The sequence below is a fragment of the Pseudoliparis swirei genome, chromosome 21 (assembly GCF_029220125.1).
Source record: "Pseudoliparis swirei isolate HS2019 ecotype Mariana Trench chromosome 21, NWPU_hadal_v1, whole genome shotgun sequence".
NCBI lineage: Eukaryota > Metazoa > Chordata > Actinopteri > Perciformes > Liparidae > Pseudoliparis > Pseudoliparis swirei.
The window spans coordinates 7306626-7324839 of record NC_079408.1 but is presented as its reverse complement, the minus strand read 5'-3'; the positions used below and the strand labels follow the sequence as shown (position 1 = coordinate 7324839).

The window sequence follows — 18214 nt, the reverse complement described above, 5'->3', positions numbered from 1 at the left end:
ATTACCATTGAAGAAGTGACACTGGGATGTGTGTGTCACAGTGGTAATAGTAATATCTACTAGTAAACAACCAAAGTGCAGACATCCTGCTAAAGATGAATCACGTGTTTCACTTCTCTGCTGATGACGAATATGAAATATCAAGTGAGCATTTAAAAAAAATTCACAACACTGGATGATTTTTCTGTACACATATATCAGTCTTTAAAAAAAATTATAAATAAAATGTAAAGAAGTGTTGCAAAAGTGCAAAGATTTACAATTACAGAAAAATGAATCAATTAAATTTTTCAAAATAGCCTCTATATGGAATATTTTCAACCACCTGAAGCTCCGCTGGTCCCGACAACCTGGTATCCTGGAGTGAGGTTAAATCAAGTGCGACATCATTATTACACAATCATTATTATCATCATCTTCATAGTAAGTACTATTAGCAAGGATGCTAATAACTAGATATCGGACAATATGATTTCCCTTTTTGCTGAACACTGATTGGTTAAGATCTCTCATTGGATGCTGTTAAAGGTGTGTCGGTAGAAGACTTTGGCATTAGCACCGTAATCCATAGTTAAGGTTTCGTCAATACTCCGAGCCCCCAGACTAGCGCCGCCGAGGGCCGAGGACTGCTGCAGAGCCAGGAGGCTGTAGCCACGGAAACGGCCCTTGAACTTGTCAGATGATGCCACTTCATCCAAGAACTCCGTGAACCCTAATCGGAGAAACGCGGAAAACAAGAGAGGGAAATGAGATTTAGAGGAGTTTTTTTATATTTTACAGCTCTACTTCTTTTGGGAAAGTAAGTTAAGACCTCATGGTCCTGGTTTAAGGGGCACTGACCCGGTTTCAGAAGCTCCCAGCTCTTCCAGACTGAGCCCACACACAGGACGGGGAGGCCAAGGTCACTACTCAGTAGAGGCTGCCATCAGAGAGGGACGGAGGGAGTTGTGAGTGAAAGCACAGTATATGTGTGTGTGTGTGTGTGTACATTACCTCCTGTGCTGCTGGTAAAACTGCTTCTACGTGCTTCGCCAGCACCCTCCCAGCCTGAGTGAACACATGCTGACAGAGAGCGTCCTCTTTTGCGCCTGAAACCCACAAATACTTTTCATTTGACCTTTTCCTTGTTACCTTAACAGAAGGAAGCAGGGAACGATGCCCCGCCTACCTTCAGCCAGCTTTTGGCAGAAACCGGCAAAGTGGGACTTCTGGAAGTTTCTGTAGAGGTGCGGCAGCATGCCCATCAGATTTGACACCTGGAAAAAAATCCACAACAAACTAAATCAGAAGAGAGAAACTTTTTTCTCAAAAGATCAGATGGCACTCAACTGTATTTCAATTTTTTTTATTCAGGGTTCATTTCTTACCCTGACTGGTACTTCAAATACCCAGCATGCCTCATCATAAAGATTACTGATTCATTCAGCGCTCCCATACTCAAACCTGAGTTGACATTTTCCCTGTTTTTTTGTTGCCGTCTGACCTGGAAGTACTCCTCCATGGCCTTCCTGACATGCGTCACGTCATGAGGAGGAGCGACCAGGTTGTCCTTGGCATCGAACACCGTCTTCACCGCCAAATGAGCGATCCAGAACGCTGGCAAAAGAGAAGACGATTAAAAGGGTTTGGTCCATTCGGTCAAGCTAAACGTAATTCGCATACATATCGCCATGGTTACCTCCTCCTTCGTCACCCATCATGTGACCCCAGCCTCCACAGCCGACCTGTGAGCCGTCGGGATTGACTAACTTGCAGTTGGAGCCGGTCCCTGATATCAGCACGACGCCTCCTGCAAAGAAAACAGAGACGGTCGGAGCTAACTGATATGATGTGACAATAACTCTCTCTTTATATATCCATCTATCTATTTCAGCCATAAAGTGTGGAAAGACACATTATAAATGAGATCACTTTGATACAGCCACACCTAAGAGGGTAAAGTGTCAGGTGTTTCCCTGTAATGACATTTTACAGTCATAATTTCTAATGTATCAGTGAGTAAATGATTTAATTCAAAAGCATATGGTCAAAGTGGTTGAGATTAAATTGGGTGTAAATGCAGGCTACTCCTCCACGCATGTCTCCAGCACTGTTTAGTCAAAGTGTTGTGCTGAGGATTGACTGCACTACACATGAAACAATAGAAAAAGTCCAGTTACCTCGATCGCTGGCAGTCGCCATGGCGCCGATTGCATCCGTGGTGATGAAGTAGTGGCGGCTGAGAGCGGGGAAACGTTGCTTCATGTCGGCGATCAGCTTGTCGATGGCCGCTTTCTGCTCCCCTCCGCTCAGAGACATGCCCTGCACAGACGGAACATATGCGTTTAAAATGTTCCACACTTCATCGCAAATCACTGGAAGAGACACTTTACAAACAGTTTGACTGACCAGCGAGCACAGTGGCGTGTTTGGATCCAGCCCTGCCTTCATCTTGGCTCTTTGGACCATGTCGTTGATGGTTTCAATGCATTTATCCACCCCAACCAGCTGTGTAAACATGGTCACACACACAGAAAATATGTTTTCCTTTCTTGTTCTATGCAATAAGTAAATGTACAAGGCAAGCACAACTCCCCAAATCCCCCTTATTCATCCATTATTCCTCTCACCCAGTGGTTAGTGGACGGGCCGTCGGTCTCAGCCAGGACCTTTCCATCTGCTGCCACCAGCACCACTTTGGAGTGGGTCCCTCCACTAGAGACACAGAGAGGGGGAGAGAAACTGAAACACATGCATACAGGACGCACCATGGAGGCAACAAGAAAAAACAAACAGATATGGATTTGCTTCGGTATATAAACGGACTTGCACTTTTGAAGTGCAAAAAAAGGAGCTGAAAATGGATCACATATTTGTTCATTTATAGATCGATGGAGAGTCAGTGGTCACGACACGAGACACAAACAGCGAAAAAGGTCCCCCTCGGTCAGTAGACTGTAAAACTAATAAAGTATCCGCTGGTACCGGAAATTACTCGATGACAACCGCAAAAAAAGAAACGAATAAAATCTGCAACACATACAAAAATGTACCGATAATTTAAAGTCCGTGTTTGTTCTATATATTAATAAATTCTCACCCCTCTACTCCACCGAACACTGAAGCCATGTCTGACTTCCTATTTCGGTTCTGTGGTTACGTGCAGTGCGCAAATATCGCGAGAGCGGCAGGTGAGCTCCAACCTGCAGTAATAATAAACTACCAGTAGGTGGCAGCAGTGTTTTCCCCATTTGTAAATGAGAAAATGATGGCAGTGACAATGATTCAAATCACACATTTTTAAAAATGTTATGTCATACTAAATTTTGGACATAGATAATGAGAAAAAAACGTAGAAGTAACACAAAGTAGGTTTAAGGCTATGTGACAACAACTGAAAAACAGGATTAATGGGTTTTCTTGTAGGTTGTGAAAGAACAGGGTCATAGTAAAACCTAGTTGTGTGTGTTGGCTCATCGTCTAAGAAAACATACTCAGTGTCCAAATATATGTCTAATATTGATGTTAGGACTACGTGGTTATGGACTGAAAACAGGGACCGCAACTTTGAGTTGCACTGTGATCCAAGCAGGAGGCATCTGCAACACATTAACTTTGGGGCCAGCTTTTCTTTGCCAACATAGGCTCCTACAAAAAGGTTTATTCCTCAGCTATAAATGTCTGTTATATCACTGTACTCATATAAGTACGAAAAGAGAGAATCTCGGTCTTGCTTTATTGCTTTGTATGTGGAATAATAGAAGCTTTCTATTAGTTGTTCAGTCCTGCTGTGATGTCTTGTGATTATTTTCCACGATAAACATCATCTTTTGTTACATGCAGTTAAACGTATAATATATGTTATGAATATATTCTGCATGCGAGAAGTTACACAAGAGTGAGGAGGAGGAGGGAGGAGAGAGGAAGAGAAGGAGCGGCTCGGTGGGTTCACCATGCGCTGCTCACTCTTTTTATACAGTCTGCTCCCTCCTCCTGTCGAGGCAGCTGCATCAAGCGCCACAGGCTCACTGCTGTACCGGATGTTAAATCATTTGCATTTCAAAATAAAAACTCGAACTCGATCAAACTTGGCAAAGCCTATAAAAGATGTGAGCATATTTACATGTTTCCTCAAACTCTTTTACGTTTGTATTGAGCTCATTTGTGAATACACATGTTTAACAAACAATTCGGATGTCTCCTATGGTCTTGATAATAATAGCAAAGCAGTATTGCTATTCAAGAAAAAAATCGTATTTCTATGAATTTCCTACCTCTTCGTTTTCATGATGCCACTTTAAATGGCCGGGGCCTAGAAGTGACACGTTGAGCCCCGTCTTGTGGTGTAGCTCTTGAATTATACTCAAATGTAAAAGTCTCCATAATCTGTTGTTAATTGGACTTTTATTTTGAAAGTCCCGCCCGGAAGCATTTCCTTACCTATTAAAAGTGGCTTTCCTCTAGTGGAGCCATACATGAGGAGAGAGGCGACAGATAGTTGACCCACAGACAACATCGGAAAACTCCTCAACTTTCTCGGGAGCACCCGGTGACCTTTTCAGCCTCTTTTTTTTATTTTCTATATTTCATTCCCACCATGACACCTTCAATTGTGCGCGAGCGGTACGATACATGCGTTTCTACGGCTGGGGGGCGGAAGTGAGAGAAGAGGGAAGTTGCCACAGGAGATATAGGGGAAATAAACCCCTTAAAAGTGAGTCAAGTTCAAGTCACATTTCGTCTTCCGAGAGGAAGGGTGGCCCTGGAGTGTTTGAGGGCATGGACACCCACGTGAAGGAGGGACAGCTTTATGTGCAGCACCAGAAGTTTGGAAAGGTAAGTCCAAGAAAAAAACTGTTGTTTGCTGTAACGGTTTGGCGTTGACAGAAGGGATGAAAAGTAACTGTAACCCCATAATAATAAAGAGGAATTAAAGATGCTACATCACGTGAAAGTTATATGCAGCGATATAAATGTTAAGTAATGTAATGTACCAGTATTATGGATATGATTTATTCCACGAAGCTCTTTGAGGCCACAGGAACGAGTCCCTGTATGATTATGATCGAGCAGCAGTGATACAGATATATTACGGTCACTGCTGCCCATTAAAACCAGCCTGTAAGGCTTTATAGACATTTATAAACAGATAATACTGGTGACTAAATAAGAATAGTATGATCAATTTGGAACATTTTAGAAAAATTATAAAGTAAAACCATTTATTTATGAGAGATATTACGCTGTTGATATTGTTTTTTAGGTCAACGCAGAGTAAATAAGCATGTCAGCAGAAGTAGGCAATGTGTGTGTTACTATTTCCTGGAAGATGTGTCCCATTAAGTCTCGAATATGTTTTTAATTCACACAACGACGTTAACTTGGTGCGAGTTCACAGTTGTACACCATACGGGAGCTGCATGTTAGATCATGACAAATACAAAGAGCACATGCTGAGGCAATTACAGGCCAGCCATTGTGCACAGCGTCTTCAAAGAGAAGCACACTGTAGATGCAGAGGAGAGAGAGAGAGAGAGAGAGAGAGAGAGAGAGAGAGAGAGAGAGGAAGTTAATGTTTAACTGATCTGTTCTTGTTCTGATGTGGTGGCTTTGGAGTAAACCGGCTGTGCATCTGTGTGTGTGTGTGTGTGTGTGTGTGTGAGCGGGGATGCATGTGAATGAAGACCTAGTGCACCGTAGCAACTTCAGTAAATGTAAAAAACATACACTGAACCAAAGTGGATGGAATTGCACTTATTTCGGTTTATGAGGACAGAGAGGTAGAAGAGACAGGCTTTATAGCGTCGCTGTTGGTCGTGTGTGTTTGTGTGTTTGTGTGTGTGGGCGAGCTGCTGACGCCTCAGTCAAAAGAGTAGCTATTATACCTGCATGCTCTAAAACAAATCATAAAGGCACATGTTGACTTTCCACAATAAGCACACCGCAAAAAGGCGGCACGCCCACGGCAGCATCGATTATAAAAGAGCGGAGAAGTCGAGACGGTGGCGAAAAAAAGGTGGGCGTCATGTTTCCACTTCATCTATCGCTGCGCCAACAGCTGGTCACACCGTTGCGAACACGGTCAACAAGCCACATCCTCGTCTCCCCCGTGCACTCATTTGAGTTTCGGAGAGCAGTTAAATGACGGCGACGGCACCTTTGGGTGTTTATTCCAGTCTTTGACCTCCATGCAACCTTGCCTTTGGTCTCAGTGCATCGCAGGATAAGAACTCATTCCAGATTTGTAAGAGAGTCTTTGTCTCTGTCTCTCTGGTCACATGACATCGACAAAACGTCCCGGCCCCCGTTTCCTGCCCTGAATTCGCAGGTCCACAATAGATATTCTTACTTCCAAAGCTGCCTTTTGTAAACAGTAGAAAGTACAATAGATTAGGAGCAACCATAATCTTTGCAGAGTTGAGCAGAAGAGAACCAAAGTGGATGAAAATGCAGCAGAGCGGAGCAGAATGGTACAGGAAGCCGAACGTGGGCCGATCTAAGTGTTGAAAGTGGTTTGAGGTTTGCTGGGTGGATTATGCAACCGATCGAGTCGTCAGTGGACACACACACACATGTGCATTCATAAAGGCTCGTTCTCACGTGTGTGGTTGGAAAATTTGATTCAAGAGTGTGACAACCCGTGTTTTATCTGTTTTTATCACGAGTGAAGTCTGGCCGGGAGAAAAATAATGTCTTTGTCATATTTTGGATTAACACTGTTTCAGATAATAACGCAAATTCAGATCCAAGACACCAGGCTCTGCAGTTTTCTGTTTCCGGCACCCTGCAGCTACAACAAGCGTTCGGTTTGAGGTTCATGGGAGCAGCTGTTTGCCAACCAGCCAGCCGAGGCTGCAGAGGTGGAACACGATAACGACGCCGGCACAGACGCGAGGATAAAGTAGTATTACACACACCACGTCTAAAGTTATGCGTCTGATATTCACTTCCCTTTTCTTCAGCACACGCTAAATCATATTTCTCTGAAAAGAAACGACAGATTATTTGTAGCAGGACCAACTAACTTGACGTGGAAGTGAGTAATTCTCTGTGCAGATGTTGTCTGTGAATGTGTTTTCAGGACAACATGATCTAGTCAAGTGGAAAGGAATGCTTGAGTTTATGCAGAAGAAGACTTTTAGTTCTTCTTTATAAGTTTATTTCAGTCACATCGACAATGTAGTATTCAATTATAGTATTCTTTCTTTTTTCATGGTCAAATGTCCCTGACCTTTGAAACGAGAAGCAGAGGCCTTATCGTGAGCCTAGCGTACGATGAACAGATAATGCGGAAAAAATGTATTTCCACAAGCGTATCTTTCCGATCACAGGGTCGGTCGCTCATCGTCAGTTACTCTCATCCAATCCACGTGCTCGGTTTTTTGGCATGTTAATTAAAACAAGAAAAAGAAACACAACTTTTTTCCCCCCCGCAGCAGATCCAAGCTGAACTCATGATGAGTGACGACAACCGCGCACTGTGTGTTTCTGATTTGGGGGGAAAAATGAAAGTAGAAATGAATATTGGACCAAACAGACGAAAAACTGTTCCGTACTCTTCTTCATGGGTTCCAGCGGCGAGGCCAGAGACGCCGCGTCACTTCCTCGTCACATGAAATCATTTTTCCGACCCAGTTTACATTTCACTTTGTTTGGTTAGTGCGAGTACAAACGCTTAAACTTGAAATTAGATTTGTCCTTTTTTTCCTCTGCAGTTGACAGTACCACTTTAGTCGTACAGTGAATATATATTGAATATATAGAGCAGTGGATGGGCTTTTTATTGCATCAACAAATTATGTTTAGTTTTAATTTTAAAGTAATTAGTTTCATGACTTTGAGGTACTTCCTGGATTATGTTCACCATCGCTGCTGGCTGTGAACAACATCTCTAGCCTTTGCTTTCTATGAGCTACAATGATTATTCGAAAGTCTTTTATTTATTTATATTTTTACTTGACTCACTATGTTGTAGAAACCCTCATCTGATATTCTTCGTTCCTAGAGGTTCATAATAAGTCATTACTGTAATCCCCCTTTATGTATTTGGTATTTTAACTTTAACTCTGAGAGTTTTTATTATGGAGACACAGCAGAGGACTGAGGTTAGGGCAGCAGATCTGTGGTCTGCCTCCCCCTCTAACACACACACACACACACACACACACATGCTTCTTCTCCTTCATTCCCTCCTCTTGACTACATATTACACGCATTACTCACACACACGACACAGTCACACAGCCTTCCTCTGTTTTCCTTCTCCCCCCCTTTAACAGACATTAGCGAAAACAGACGCGCTCCGATACACAAACAAACTTTCACTCTCAGATAGACACACACACACACACACACACACACACACACACACACCGCTCCTGGGTGTCTGTGGCCGGTGGGAACATCGGCGAGTGGTTCCGTTGAATGGCGTCCTGACTGATGGAGAGGATCCTGTGTGTGAGCGGTGGAAGCTGTTGATAGATGTATCCCATAATCTAATAATCGTAGTTACAGCTCCTGGAGTGACTTCAGTGCCCACCACAGGGTGAATTCCAGCGGACCTCACAGAGAACATCTCCCGCAGCTCACAATAACACAATGGCCAATGCGTGCAAAATGTAAATTCATAAACAGATAAGCACAATGACAGCTTTGAAGACGTGACAGATGTAGCAGGATGGCGTAGCTCTTTATGCAAAATCATCTCAGAAGGACAAAAATAGCAGCAGCATCACCTTCGGTGTCGAATGTCCGAAAAGAACCACGCCTGAAGCCCACGAGACTTTCCGGGAAAAATTGTTATTGATACCGAAAAAATTCCCACAGACAGACCATTTACTAATGCGTTCGTGCATTTACAATTTTGCACGTGGACAGGAACACTGCACAAGAGCTACAAAAAACATCAACATTGTTAACAACAAATAAACAAAGAAGTGACAGTGGCGAGGGCGCTCCACTACAACGGGAACGGATTTCATTTCTCACAAAGAATATGTTAAAAAGGAAAAGCAAAATGACCTCAAGCCGTGTACTTTTTGCCTTTTCTGAAAAATGTCAAATCGTCAGCGCAATAGTTAACACATTAGTCATCGTGACAGTGAAGGCCACTTATTGTTTGGCCAGTGAAACAGAGAACAGACACAAACGCACAACTCCTGCAGCTCATTTTGTTCTCGTGAAAAGACGAGGGCATCCGTGAGGAAGTAGCTCTCCCTCGCTGTGTCATGATCATTTTTGCATAATTTCCACTTTGTGTGTCGCGACTGATAACGGTCTGTGCCTTATATGGAGCAGCTGTTTCACACACACACACACACACACACACACACACGCACACACACACACACACGCGCGCGCGCCCACGCGTCTCCGGACCGTATTGCAACAGGGCTTTCGTGTTTCGCGCCCTCTTCATGAGCGCTGCACAATCACACGTTTGTCAGAGTCTCTGTGTGGGACCGCGTGCAACAGATGGTCCACAATGCACCACGGGAATATGAACAATACTTAAACAGATGCACACACACACATTGGTACACGCACACTATGCACCGGGACACACCTGGATGCAGAAGAAGGAAGTGGAGAGTATCCGGGGTCGTGACAATCCCACACACTTCCTGTCCTTTCTGGCAGCGAGTTTATCGGGTCGCGGTGTGTCCGGACATGTGCGTGTGTTACGACTTATGAAACACATGTGACTTATAGAAATTGATGAAGTTGGCTTTTTCTTGTCACTTCTGTTCTTGCAATAGTTGTTGGCAGTTTACGGCAGCGCTGTGAGAGTTAGGCGAGGTTTGAGCTTTCTGTTAAATCGCAATGAGGGTTAAATCTGCAGGGTTCGTACGGTCATGGAAAACCTGGAAAAGTCCTGGAATTTTAAAATGGTCATTTCCAGTCCTGGAAAAGTTATGGAAAAAACTGAAATCATAAAAGTTTTGGAAAAGTCCTGGAAATTTGTTATAATCACATGTTCTTTTACGCCGAGTTTGAAATAATTAATGTTTTTTTAAAGAAAGACGCTCAAAATATAAGCCGGCGTACGCTCTCAATACGCACAATTTTCTAAATTTTTCATGTTTATACCGAGATTCCAGTTTGGTCATGGAAATTTGGTTTAAAGTCATGGAAAAGTCATGGAAATCCATTGGTCAAAATGTGTAAGAACCCTGAATATGGGATGCATTTTGCATCGTGTAAACACTATAATTCCACCTCAAGACTGACTCGCATGTCGCTGTGAATGACAGTGAACAAGCCGACATGTTGTAAGATGAACTGAAGATCATTTTATTGGTAAATATGATCTCAGCAGCGGGGACTTCCCAAACGAGTGTTTGGTTCCGGTGCCTCATACAGTTTCACGTGGACTCGTTTCCGTAGCGACTGCACATAATCTCCCATGCAGCGTGTCGTGTATATTGTAAACATTGTTAGCGCTGAACATCTGGAGTCTCGTACACTCGCTCGCGGTCCTTCTCATTTTTCAGTATTTGGAGTCGTGGTGTTTGGTCACATCCCTTTTTTTTTTACTGTCCCCGTGGAGGAAGAGATCATTGTTAGTGGTCGTATTTTTAAGCGCACTTCCTTGTAGCATCCTTGTTATTTTGTGAGCGTACCTGTTTTTGGGGGCCACGTCTTGTCCTTGTCTGGGTAGAAGTAAAACAAAGACCTGGACTTTTTCTTTGTGTGGACTTCAAACAGTGACATTCTCCTCTCTGCATTCTGCTTCCACCCCCATGCTGTCGGAACAAACCGCATGCAGGTTGTCCCTCCCTCCCCAGACAGATGTGAGCAGGACAGATGTGTGCCACCACCTCCGCCCTTCAGCAATAGCTTTCTGATCTTAAATGCGGGTTTATGGTTTATGGTTTTTATGGTCTTGCTTTTTGTTGTAATACAAATGTAAAGAAGACATAACACATAATATAAATATCTAGAAATGTTCACCAAACGACACTAATATGGGGAAACCTTTCAGATTATCTACTTGAAAACCCAAAAATGGAAACTCAAAGAAAGAAATTTGATATCGGAGATAATTTTTTTTGACAATATGTATGTTGAAGGGATGAATCAAAGGGAAACGACTGGCTCTGGTGAAACATCTTTTCCACTCCTCAGAAATGGAAGAAGAACTGGTTCGTCCTCTACCCCGCCAGTCAGAACGGCATCGCCCGCCTCGAGTTCTTCGACTCGCCCTCGGGCGGAGTGGGCGGGGCCGGCGGAGGCTCCGGAGGCGGGTCCAGTGAGAAAACCAGGAAGCTCGACAAGAAGATCATCCGCTTGTCTGAGTGCATCTCCATCCTGCCGGCTCTGACGGAGAGCTGTCCCAAAGACAACATGGCGGCGTTCTGCGTGGAGACCAACGACAAGACCCACGTGTTCGCCGCGGAGAAGAACGCCGCCAAAGACTGGATGGACACCATGTGCGACATCACATTTCAGGTATCCTCACACTTTACTCTCTCCTTGTGTCCGTGGGCCGTAAAGGTCTGAGCTCACGTGTTTACGTTGTGCCTGAACATGAACAACAAACGGCCTCTTCATGTTGGAGGGAAACGCTGAAGAACTGCTGTTTACCATTTATCTCCCAACTGGGACTGCGGCATCATTGTTTTTGTTGTATGACATCCAACATTTCCCACATGCCCCTGGAGTGTCTACACAGGCCACAGCTTCTATTGTGTGCACTCACACACACACACTCACACACACACACTCACGCACATGAACGTGACACATATTTGCAGAGAGGAAGTCGGAGGGAGTTTCCAGCAGGACGACTTCATCCGCTTCGTCGTCTGTTGCCGTCTCTCCGACTCTTAAATCTCTTTCCTCTCTCCCCCCTCTCACACTTCCAGTGGACCGAGAAGTTTCCCGACACATGAAACCCCCCAAAAAAGCGAACTCCTTATTAACAACGCTGTGAGAATCCGACTGTGGCGTCTTCCCCAGCCGGTTGACTGTTTGTGCGTCTGCGTGTTTGTGCGTCAGCAGGGTGGAGGCGGCAGCAGCAGCACCGCCGCAGACTCCGATGGAGGAGCCCTGGACCTGCAGATGGCTGAAAACCTCATCTACTGCTCCAGAGAGGAGGGTGAGGACGCTAAGCTGGTCTTTCATAGATTGTATCACAGCAGAAAGGAGGAGAATAGAAATAAACTAGAACGGGCACTCGGTGGAGCGCATACCTTCGTATATCACAAGATTGGGCATTGAATTATGAAAATGTTGGCATTAGTTGCATGCCAATTGGATACATGGTAAAAAGAAGATTTTGACCTTTTCATGACCTTGACCTTTGACCCGATCAATCCCAAAATCTAATCAAATGGTCCCCGGATAATAACCAATCATCCCACCAAATTTCAAGCGATTCGGTTTAATAATTTTTTAGTTATGCGAGTAACACGCATACAAATAAATAAATAAATACACGGCGATCAAAACATAACCATCTGCATTTTCAATGCGAAGGTAACTAGAATGGGCACTCGGTAGAGTGCATACCTTCGCATATCACAAGATTGGGCATTGAATTATGAAAATGTTGGCATTAGTTGCATGCCAATTGGATAGAAATTGACCGCGCAATGGTAAAAAGAAGATGTTGACCTTTTCATGACCTTGACCTTTGACCCGATCGATCCCAAAATCTAATCAAATGGTCCCCGGATAATAACCAATCATCCCACCAAATTTCATGCGATTGGGTTTAATACTTTTTGAGTTATGCGAGTAACACGCATACAAATAAATAAATAAATACACGGCGATCAAAACATAACCTTCCGCATTTTCGATGCGAAGGTAAAAACAACGTCTCCCATCTTCTCCTCGCAGTGAACGAGTTCTGGCTGAGCGTTCAGCGCACCGAGGCGTCGGAGCGCTGCGGTCTGACGGGCAGCTACTGGCTGAAAGCTGAAAACGACACTTTGACCTTGAAGGAGCCAAAGACCAAGAGGAACGTTCTGGTGTGGCCCTACAAGCTGCTGAGGAGATATGGGCGAGACCGGGTGGGTGCCTGCGCCAAAAATATATCTCTGTGAAGTCGAGGCAGAGGAAGTTTATTGTGTTCCTGTTTAGCCCAGAAGTGCAATTCACAGCGTGAGCAGCTGATCACGGAGGATGTTTAGCTTCAGTCTGGTTATTTTAGCGTCCCGTCGATGACCGGTGACCTTTTTAAAGCGTCCGTGTGGTCACCGATGAGCGAGGTCCAGAGGAGGTGCAATGGGTCTCCACAAAAAAGAAAGCGGGGGAAGACATTTTAGTGTGAAGTAAACTCGGAACGGTGAGTGACAAGCCGTCAAAATAGATACGCTGAGAAAATTGAGAAGTGAAAATCATTTTTTTTTTTAAAGGAAGCAAGCTGCCTTTTAGAGCCAAGGAAAGGATACATGATTTAAAAAAAAGAGTGCTGGGGCCTCTGTGAGCAGCTTCCATTGCTTCAGGTCCATCGAGGCATATCTTCAGACACCTCTGTGTACATCTAATGCATCCCCACTTCCACACATTAACCCCTTCTCTCCCTCTGCTTTCTCCCATCCAGGTGATGTTTTCCTTCGAGGCCGGCCGCCGCTGCGACTCGGGCCCCGGGAACTTCACCTTCGAGACCAAGCAGGGCAACGAGATCTTCTCACTGGTGGACCAGGCCATCCAGTCGCAGAAGGTGCTGGCCGAGGAGCGCCACCTCAGCTGCCCGACTAACTCGGACCCGGAATGCCCCGCGTCGCTGCAGCACATCCGCAACACCGTTCCCGGCGGCGTGCCGGCGGGAGGCGGAGACAGCAGCAGCAGCAGCTGCAGCAGCCGGGAGGCCGACGGAGACTCGGGCGGCAGCAAACCGGGCTCTGCTGACGGTGTGCTCGGGAAGAGGGAGGGCGGAGATGGAGGAGGAGGAGGAGGAGGAGGAGGGAGGGGTCAAGGCACTGCAGGAGGAATCAAGGGGAGGAGTTTACCAGAACCACCAGCCATGTTGGGGGGTCTGGGGGCGGGGCCTGCGAAGTCTCCCAGGGGACAGACGGCCGCCAAAGCTCTCGCCTCGGCGGAGGAACACGCGAGTCTTTATTCCGAGCCGGCGGATTCAGTCCGTCTGCCGCCGCTCGGCTTCGACCGCCTGTACTCGGACCCGGTGGACAGCATCAAGGGTCAAAGCCAAACCGGCAACCCCTCCCCCGCTCCGGTGCCCACCCCGCGCCTCCGGCCGCTAGGAGACGAGTCTCCGGCGGGCGGCGTCCAGACGGATCATCACCTCGTCGGCGGCGACCACAGGAAGCCGCCGGACCTGTACTCGCACCTGTACGACCGGATCGGCCTGGAGCTGATCCACAAGGCGAGCGCGCTGAGCCTGAACGGGGCCGGGGGGGGGGGGCGAGGCGCCGACGGCAATCGGCGACCGCCGGGCGGTGAAGCGGAAGGGTCTCCGCCGCCCCCCGCCACGCGCCAGGAGCACATCTACGACGAACCCGAGGGTCGCGCCAAAGGAGGCGTGTCCTCTAGTTCGGGGATGAGTATCTACGACGAGGCGCGCTTGGAGCCGTACGGCGGCGGGAGGAGACAGGACCGTACGGCTCCGAGGTGGCCCAAAGCGTTCGCCGGCCTCAAACCGGGGAGGGTCGCTTTTGGCCGTAAAGAGCTGCCGCCGCCGCCGCCCCCCGGAAAGCACGGAGGCCCCGGCACTAGCAGCGTCAACAACAACAACAACAACAATATTTGGGGGGGAGGAGACGCGGGGAGGGAGCTGTACAGCAAAGTGTCCAAGCTGAAACCTCCATCTGCTCATGTGTGGAACAACCAGCAGCAGCAGGCGGCGGCGCTGAGGTCACCTGACATCATCTATGACAACTTGGGAGACGCTTAAAATCCTTCTTTCCCTTTTGTGAAAAGAGGAGAAGACTTGACTTTATTCTTTCAGTTCTGTGTCGGGACGAAGCACCTTTCTTCATCTGTGGACCGGCATGATTAGTTTAGACGGCGGATTCCTCAGTCGAGCCGCTCAGAACCACGAGAACACCACATGACGGCTGCACGCTGAAGCAGTGACTGCAACTATTGTAGGGCCACCCTGTGTGTGTGTGTGTGTGTGTGTTTGAGAAAGAGAGAGTGTGTGTGCATGGTCAAACCCATAACTGGAGCACCAAGCCACTGTGTGGTTGGAACCAGCCACTTCACTTGAACACACACACACACACACACACACAGAAACCATGTGGATCTGCCAAAGGGAGCCCGGCCTTCAGGCCTCACTCCAACAAGCTGAGAAAGAGAGAGAGAGAGAGAGAGAGAGAGAGAGAGAGAGGCTTGGCTCTACTTTAAAAAAAAATATCTGTCGTGCTGATGAAGTAACTGGGAATCATGTTTTTGCACTTCTTAGGCTTGGAGTGTCTTTGAGGCCAGAACTTCACCAAAAGGAGCTGGTCTTTTTGTCTTTGTGGTTTTCTGGACTGATCGATCCTCCTCAATCCCAAAATGTACGGGAGACTGACAACATGTTCAGTAATCTGAGACGCCGTGCTTAGCACCCCTGTGAATGTCAAAACATGGTTGCTACTGGTTTCGGGGATCTTGGAACCAGACATACATGAAGAGGTCACGGGGGTCACATGATCCTCACATGGGCTTTGAGTTACAGAGGCAATATAAGAGAATCCCTTTTGTTTCTATGTACAGACTAAATATGAAACTAATCAACTGCGACGTGTCAGAATCAGCTGTGCTGTCTGTAAATATAACTATTAATAAAAATGGCTCTCAAAACTTTTAAAAAGCTCCTCCCTTTATTGCTACATTACGACTTCCTCCCAGTGCGGACCAGAAGGTTTTAAATAATGTTTCAGAGACTTTCTGTTCTGGACCAAACCGGGACGGCAAAACATTCTGACCCCCCCCCCCCCCGCCACGCTCTGTTTTTGTTGTTCCAGTCGGTTTCCAGCCACCTAATCGCTCCATTAAAAGTTGAGAAGCAAAGGCTTTCTTTCTTGTCTCTCTCCCTTTTCCCTTCACCCTTTCCTTTCTGTTGTTCGGTTGCTACGGTGACAGCTAATGGCGGCTGGTTCGTGCTGGACACGCTGTGCATTTCAACTTCAGATGAGATACCGTAAGAGGAGGGCAGGAAAGAGGTGTGTGGGGGGGGGGGGAAGCATTTAACTGACATGTTCAAGACGCTGATTGTGTGTGTGTGTGTGTGTGTGTGTGTGTCCTGAGCCTGAGGATGAAAAGGAGAGACATGAACAAGGTGGTGACATGATGAATGCTGGCTGGATGGAGCGGCCTGTCTGGTTGGCTGCATAACAGGCCCAGGCTGTTCCCGTCAGCGCCGCTGCTCTTCCTCCCCAGCATCCTCTTCATCCCTCTCTCTCTCTATTGACCCGCCTGCTGCCCGGAGTACTTTCCGGACAGGAAAAAAAAATCCTCCAAAAGTAACTCGAACTACATATTGAGGAGATATTTCCGAACTGGTCGCCCCCTCCTTCAGACTGAAAAACTGAACTGACAAACTTCTGTCTTTCTCATTAAAATCTCGGGGAACCCGTCGGGAAAGAAGAGAACCACGGTGGCCTCCGTATGCTTATTAAATATGGCTGAGCACTTCCTCATTGGAATATCCAAAACAAGCCCGTCAGCGTCGAAGACTTCTGTGAACTCAAACCGCCGAGAGGGAAATTGTGACCGACTGTTTTTTGCGCTGTATCTCAACCGGCTGCATTTTATTCATGGGACCCATGAGGCCATACTTGTACCTTTTATGTACAGAATCAACAACAGAAGATAAAAAAATGTATTCGTAACGCTTGTTGACGAGCTCTACAGGCACGTGGAGGCCCACGCGGGTTTATGCTAAGCTAAGCTAGCATCCTGCCGATTTATGCTAAGCTAAGCTAGCCCCCTGCTGGAGGTGGCTGAATATTTACCGGTCAGACGCGAGAGTGTTAAACTATTCCTTCAGAGGGGTTTGATTATGAAGTTATGAAGTTAGTCAGAAGCAGAAGTGACACAGGTTGAGATATTCAGACTTCTTGTTCTCCATAAACACACTGGGTCCATTTCCTACGATTGCAGCAGAGGGCATATTTTTGTTAGACCCTCTCTGGATGATAAAATGCCATAAAGTCTTTCAGACTTTTATTGGATTATAATGCAGGATTGTATTATCGCCGGGAGAATATAAAATGAAATCAGTGGACGTTTCCGCCGGAGTCCCCTTTGAGGTATGTTGAGTGAGTTCACGCACACATATTTGATATTGTTTTTGAATGAAGAGCTTCAGTGTCTCATGATGGTTTGAATAGTGTTTCTAAAGGCCTGAAACACGTCAGGAGTTATCAATAACATAACATATGGACCGATTAGAACTTTATGGAAACACATATCGGTGCTTTCGGCCACCTCCTCTCTCCTTCCTTTCCTCCCCTTACCTCTCTCCTCATCTGCTTTGACCTTTCATGCATCTGCAGAACAGCTCAACGGACTGATCGCTGATGAATGTGAGTGTATGTGTGTATATATGTGTGTGTGTCATCTATCAGCGAGAGGGAAATCCACAAAAAAAGCATGTGTTCAGTTTATGGTTTGTAAAGTTTGGACGTGTCATGCTAGCATGCTGCCATATCACCATGTGACCATTCCTGTGTGTGTGTGTGTGTGTGTGTGTGCTCAAGGTTGGGAGCCTCATACTGAAAGCAAATCAGAGAACTCACAATAGTTTAAGATCTACTTCTGGGAGTCTTCTCAGTTTTCTGGCCAGATATCAAGATGAATGTTGGGCTGCACGACACTGAACGAAAAACATCACATTTATTATGATGAATGTTTAAATAAGAGCCACTCGAAGGAGGAAATGTCAGGTTCTCATTTAGATTCTCGATTTGTTGCCCCACCCAAAATAAAATTCCCTGCTTGTGCAAAAACTCTGCTGAATATTCGTATAAAGTGAGACTCTATATGTGTAAAACATATTTGTCAGTGACCTTCTGACGCCCACTAAAGCAGTAAAACGTGTTCTTTTCATTTCCTGATCAGGTCGTTGCGATTTATGGTCCCGATTCTTGTCTCGTGCTCATCGGCCAATCATATTTCCAGATTTTCCTCGACCTGCGTGGGCGTCAGGAACCTTCAGATCAGATATCTGTCACTCAGATTAGGGTTCAGGTCCCCGCGAACCCTGCTGACTTCCCCGCCCCACTTCCTCCCCAGAGATGCACTTCCTCTTTCTGTTCTCAGGGCGCTCTGCTCG

The 18214-nt window shown here is 46.2% G+C and overlaps 2 protein-coding genes across 3 annotated transcripts; one reads left to right on the top strand and one right to left on the bottom strand.

The window, feature by feature from the left end:
• Positions 1–176: 176 nt before the first annotated feature.
• nagk (N-acetylglucosamine kinase) lies at positions 177–3120 on the bottom strand. Of its 2 annotated transcripts, XM_056442338.1 has the most exons (10): positions 3080–3120; positions 2610–2694; positions 2389–2487; positions 2160–2301; positions 1679–1789; positions 1484–1596; positions 1169–1256; positions 994–1088; positions 841–919; positions 177–712 (listed from the first exon to the last, which is right to left on the bottom strand). In XM_056442338.1, exons 1-10 carry the CDS (start codon positions 3106–3108, stop codon positions 510–512), a joined length of 1044 nt encoding a protein of 347 aa, XP_056298313.1. In that variant the 5' UTR covers positions 3109–3120; the 3' UTR covers positions 177–509. The 2 variants fall into 2 exon arrangements, with proteins under 2 accessions (XP_056298313.1, XP_056298312.1); XM_056442337.1 differs by lacking the exon at positions 3080–3120 and having other exon boundaries at positions 2610–3036.
• Positions 3121–4482: 1362 nt separating this feature from the next.
• dok1b (docking protein 1b) lies at positions 4483–15812 on the top strand. Its single transcript, XM_056442352.1, has 6 exons — positions 4483–4815; positions 11107–11430; positions 11983–12079; positions 12826–12998; positions 13532–13862; positions 13908–15812. The coding sequence occupies exons 1-6, from the start codon at positions 4612–4614 to the stop codon at positions 14840–14842; spliced, it is 2064 nt and encodes a 687-aa protein (XP_056298327.1). The 5' UTR covers positions 4483–4611; the 3' UTR covers positions 14843–15812.
• The last annotated feature ends 2402 nt before the right edge of the window (positions 15813–18214 follow it).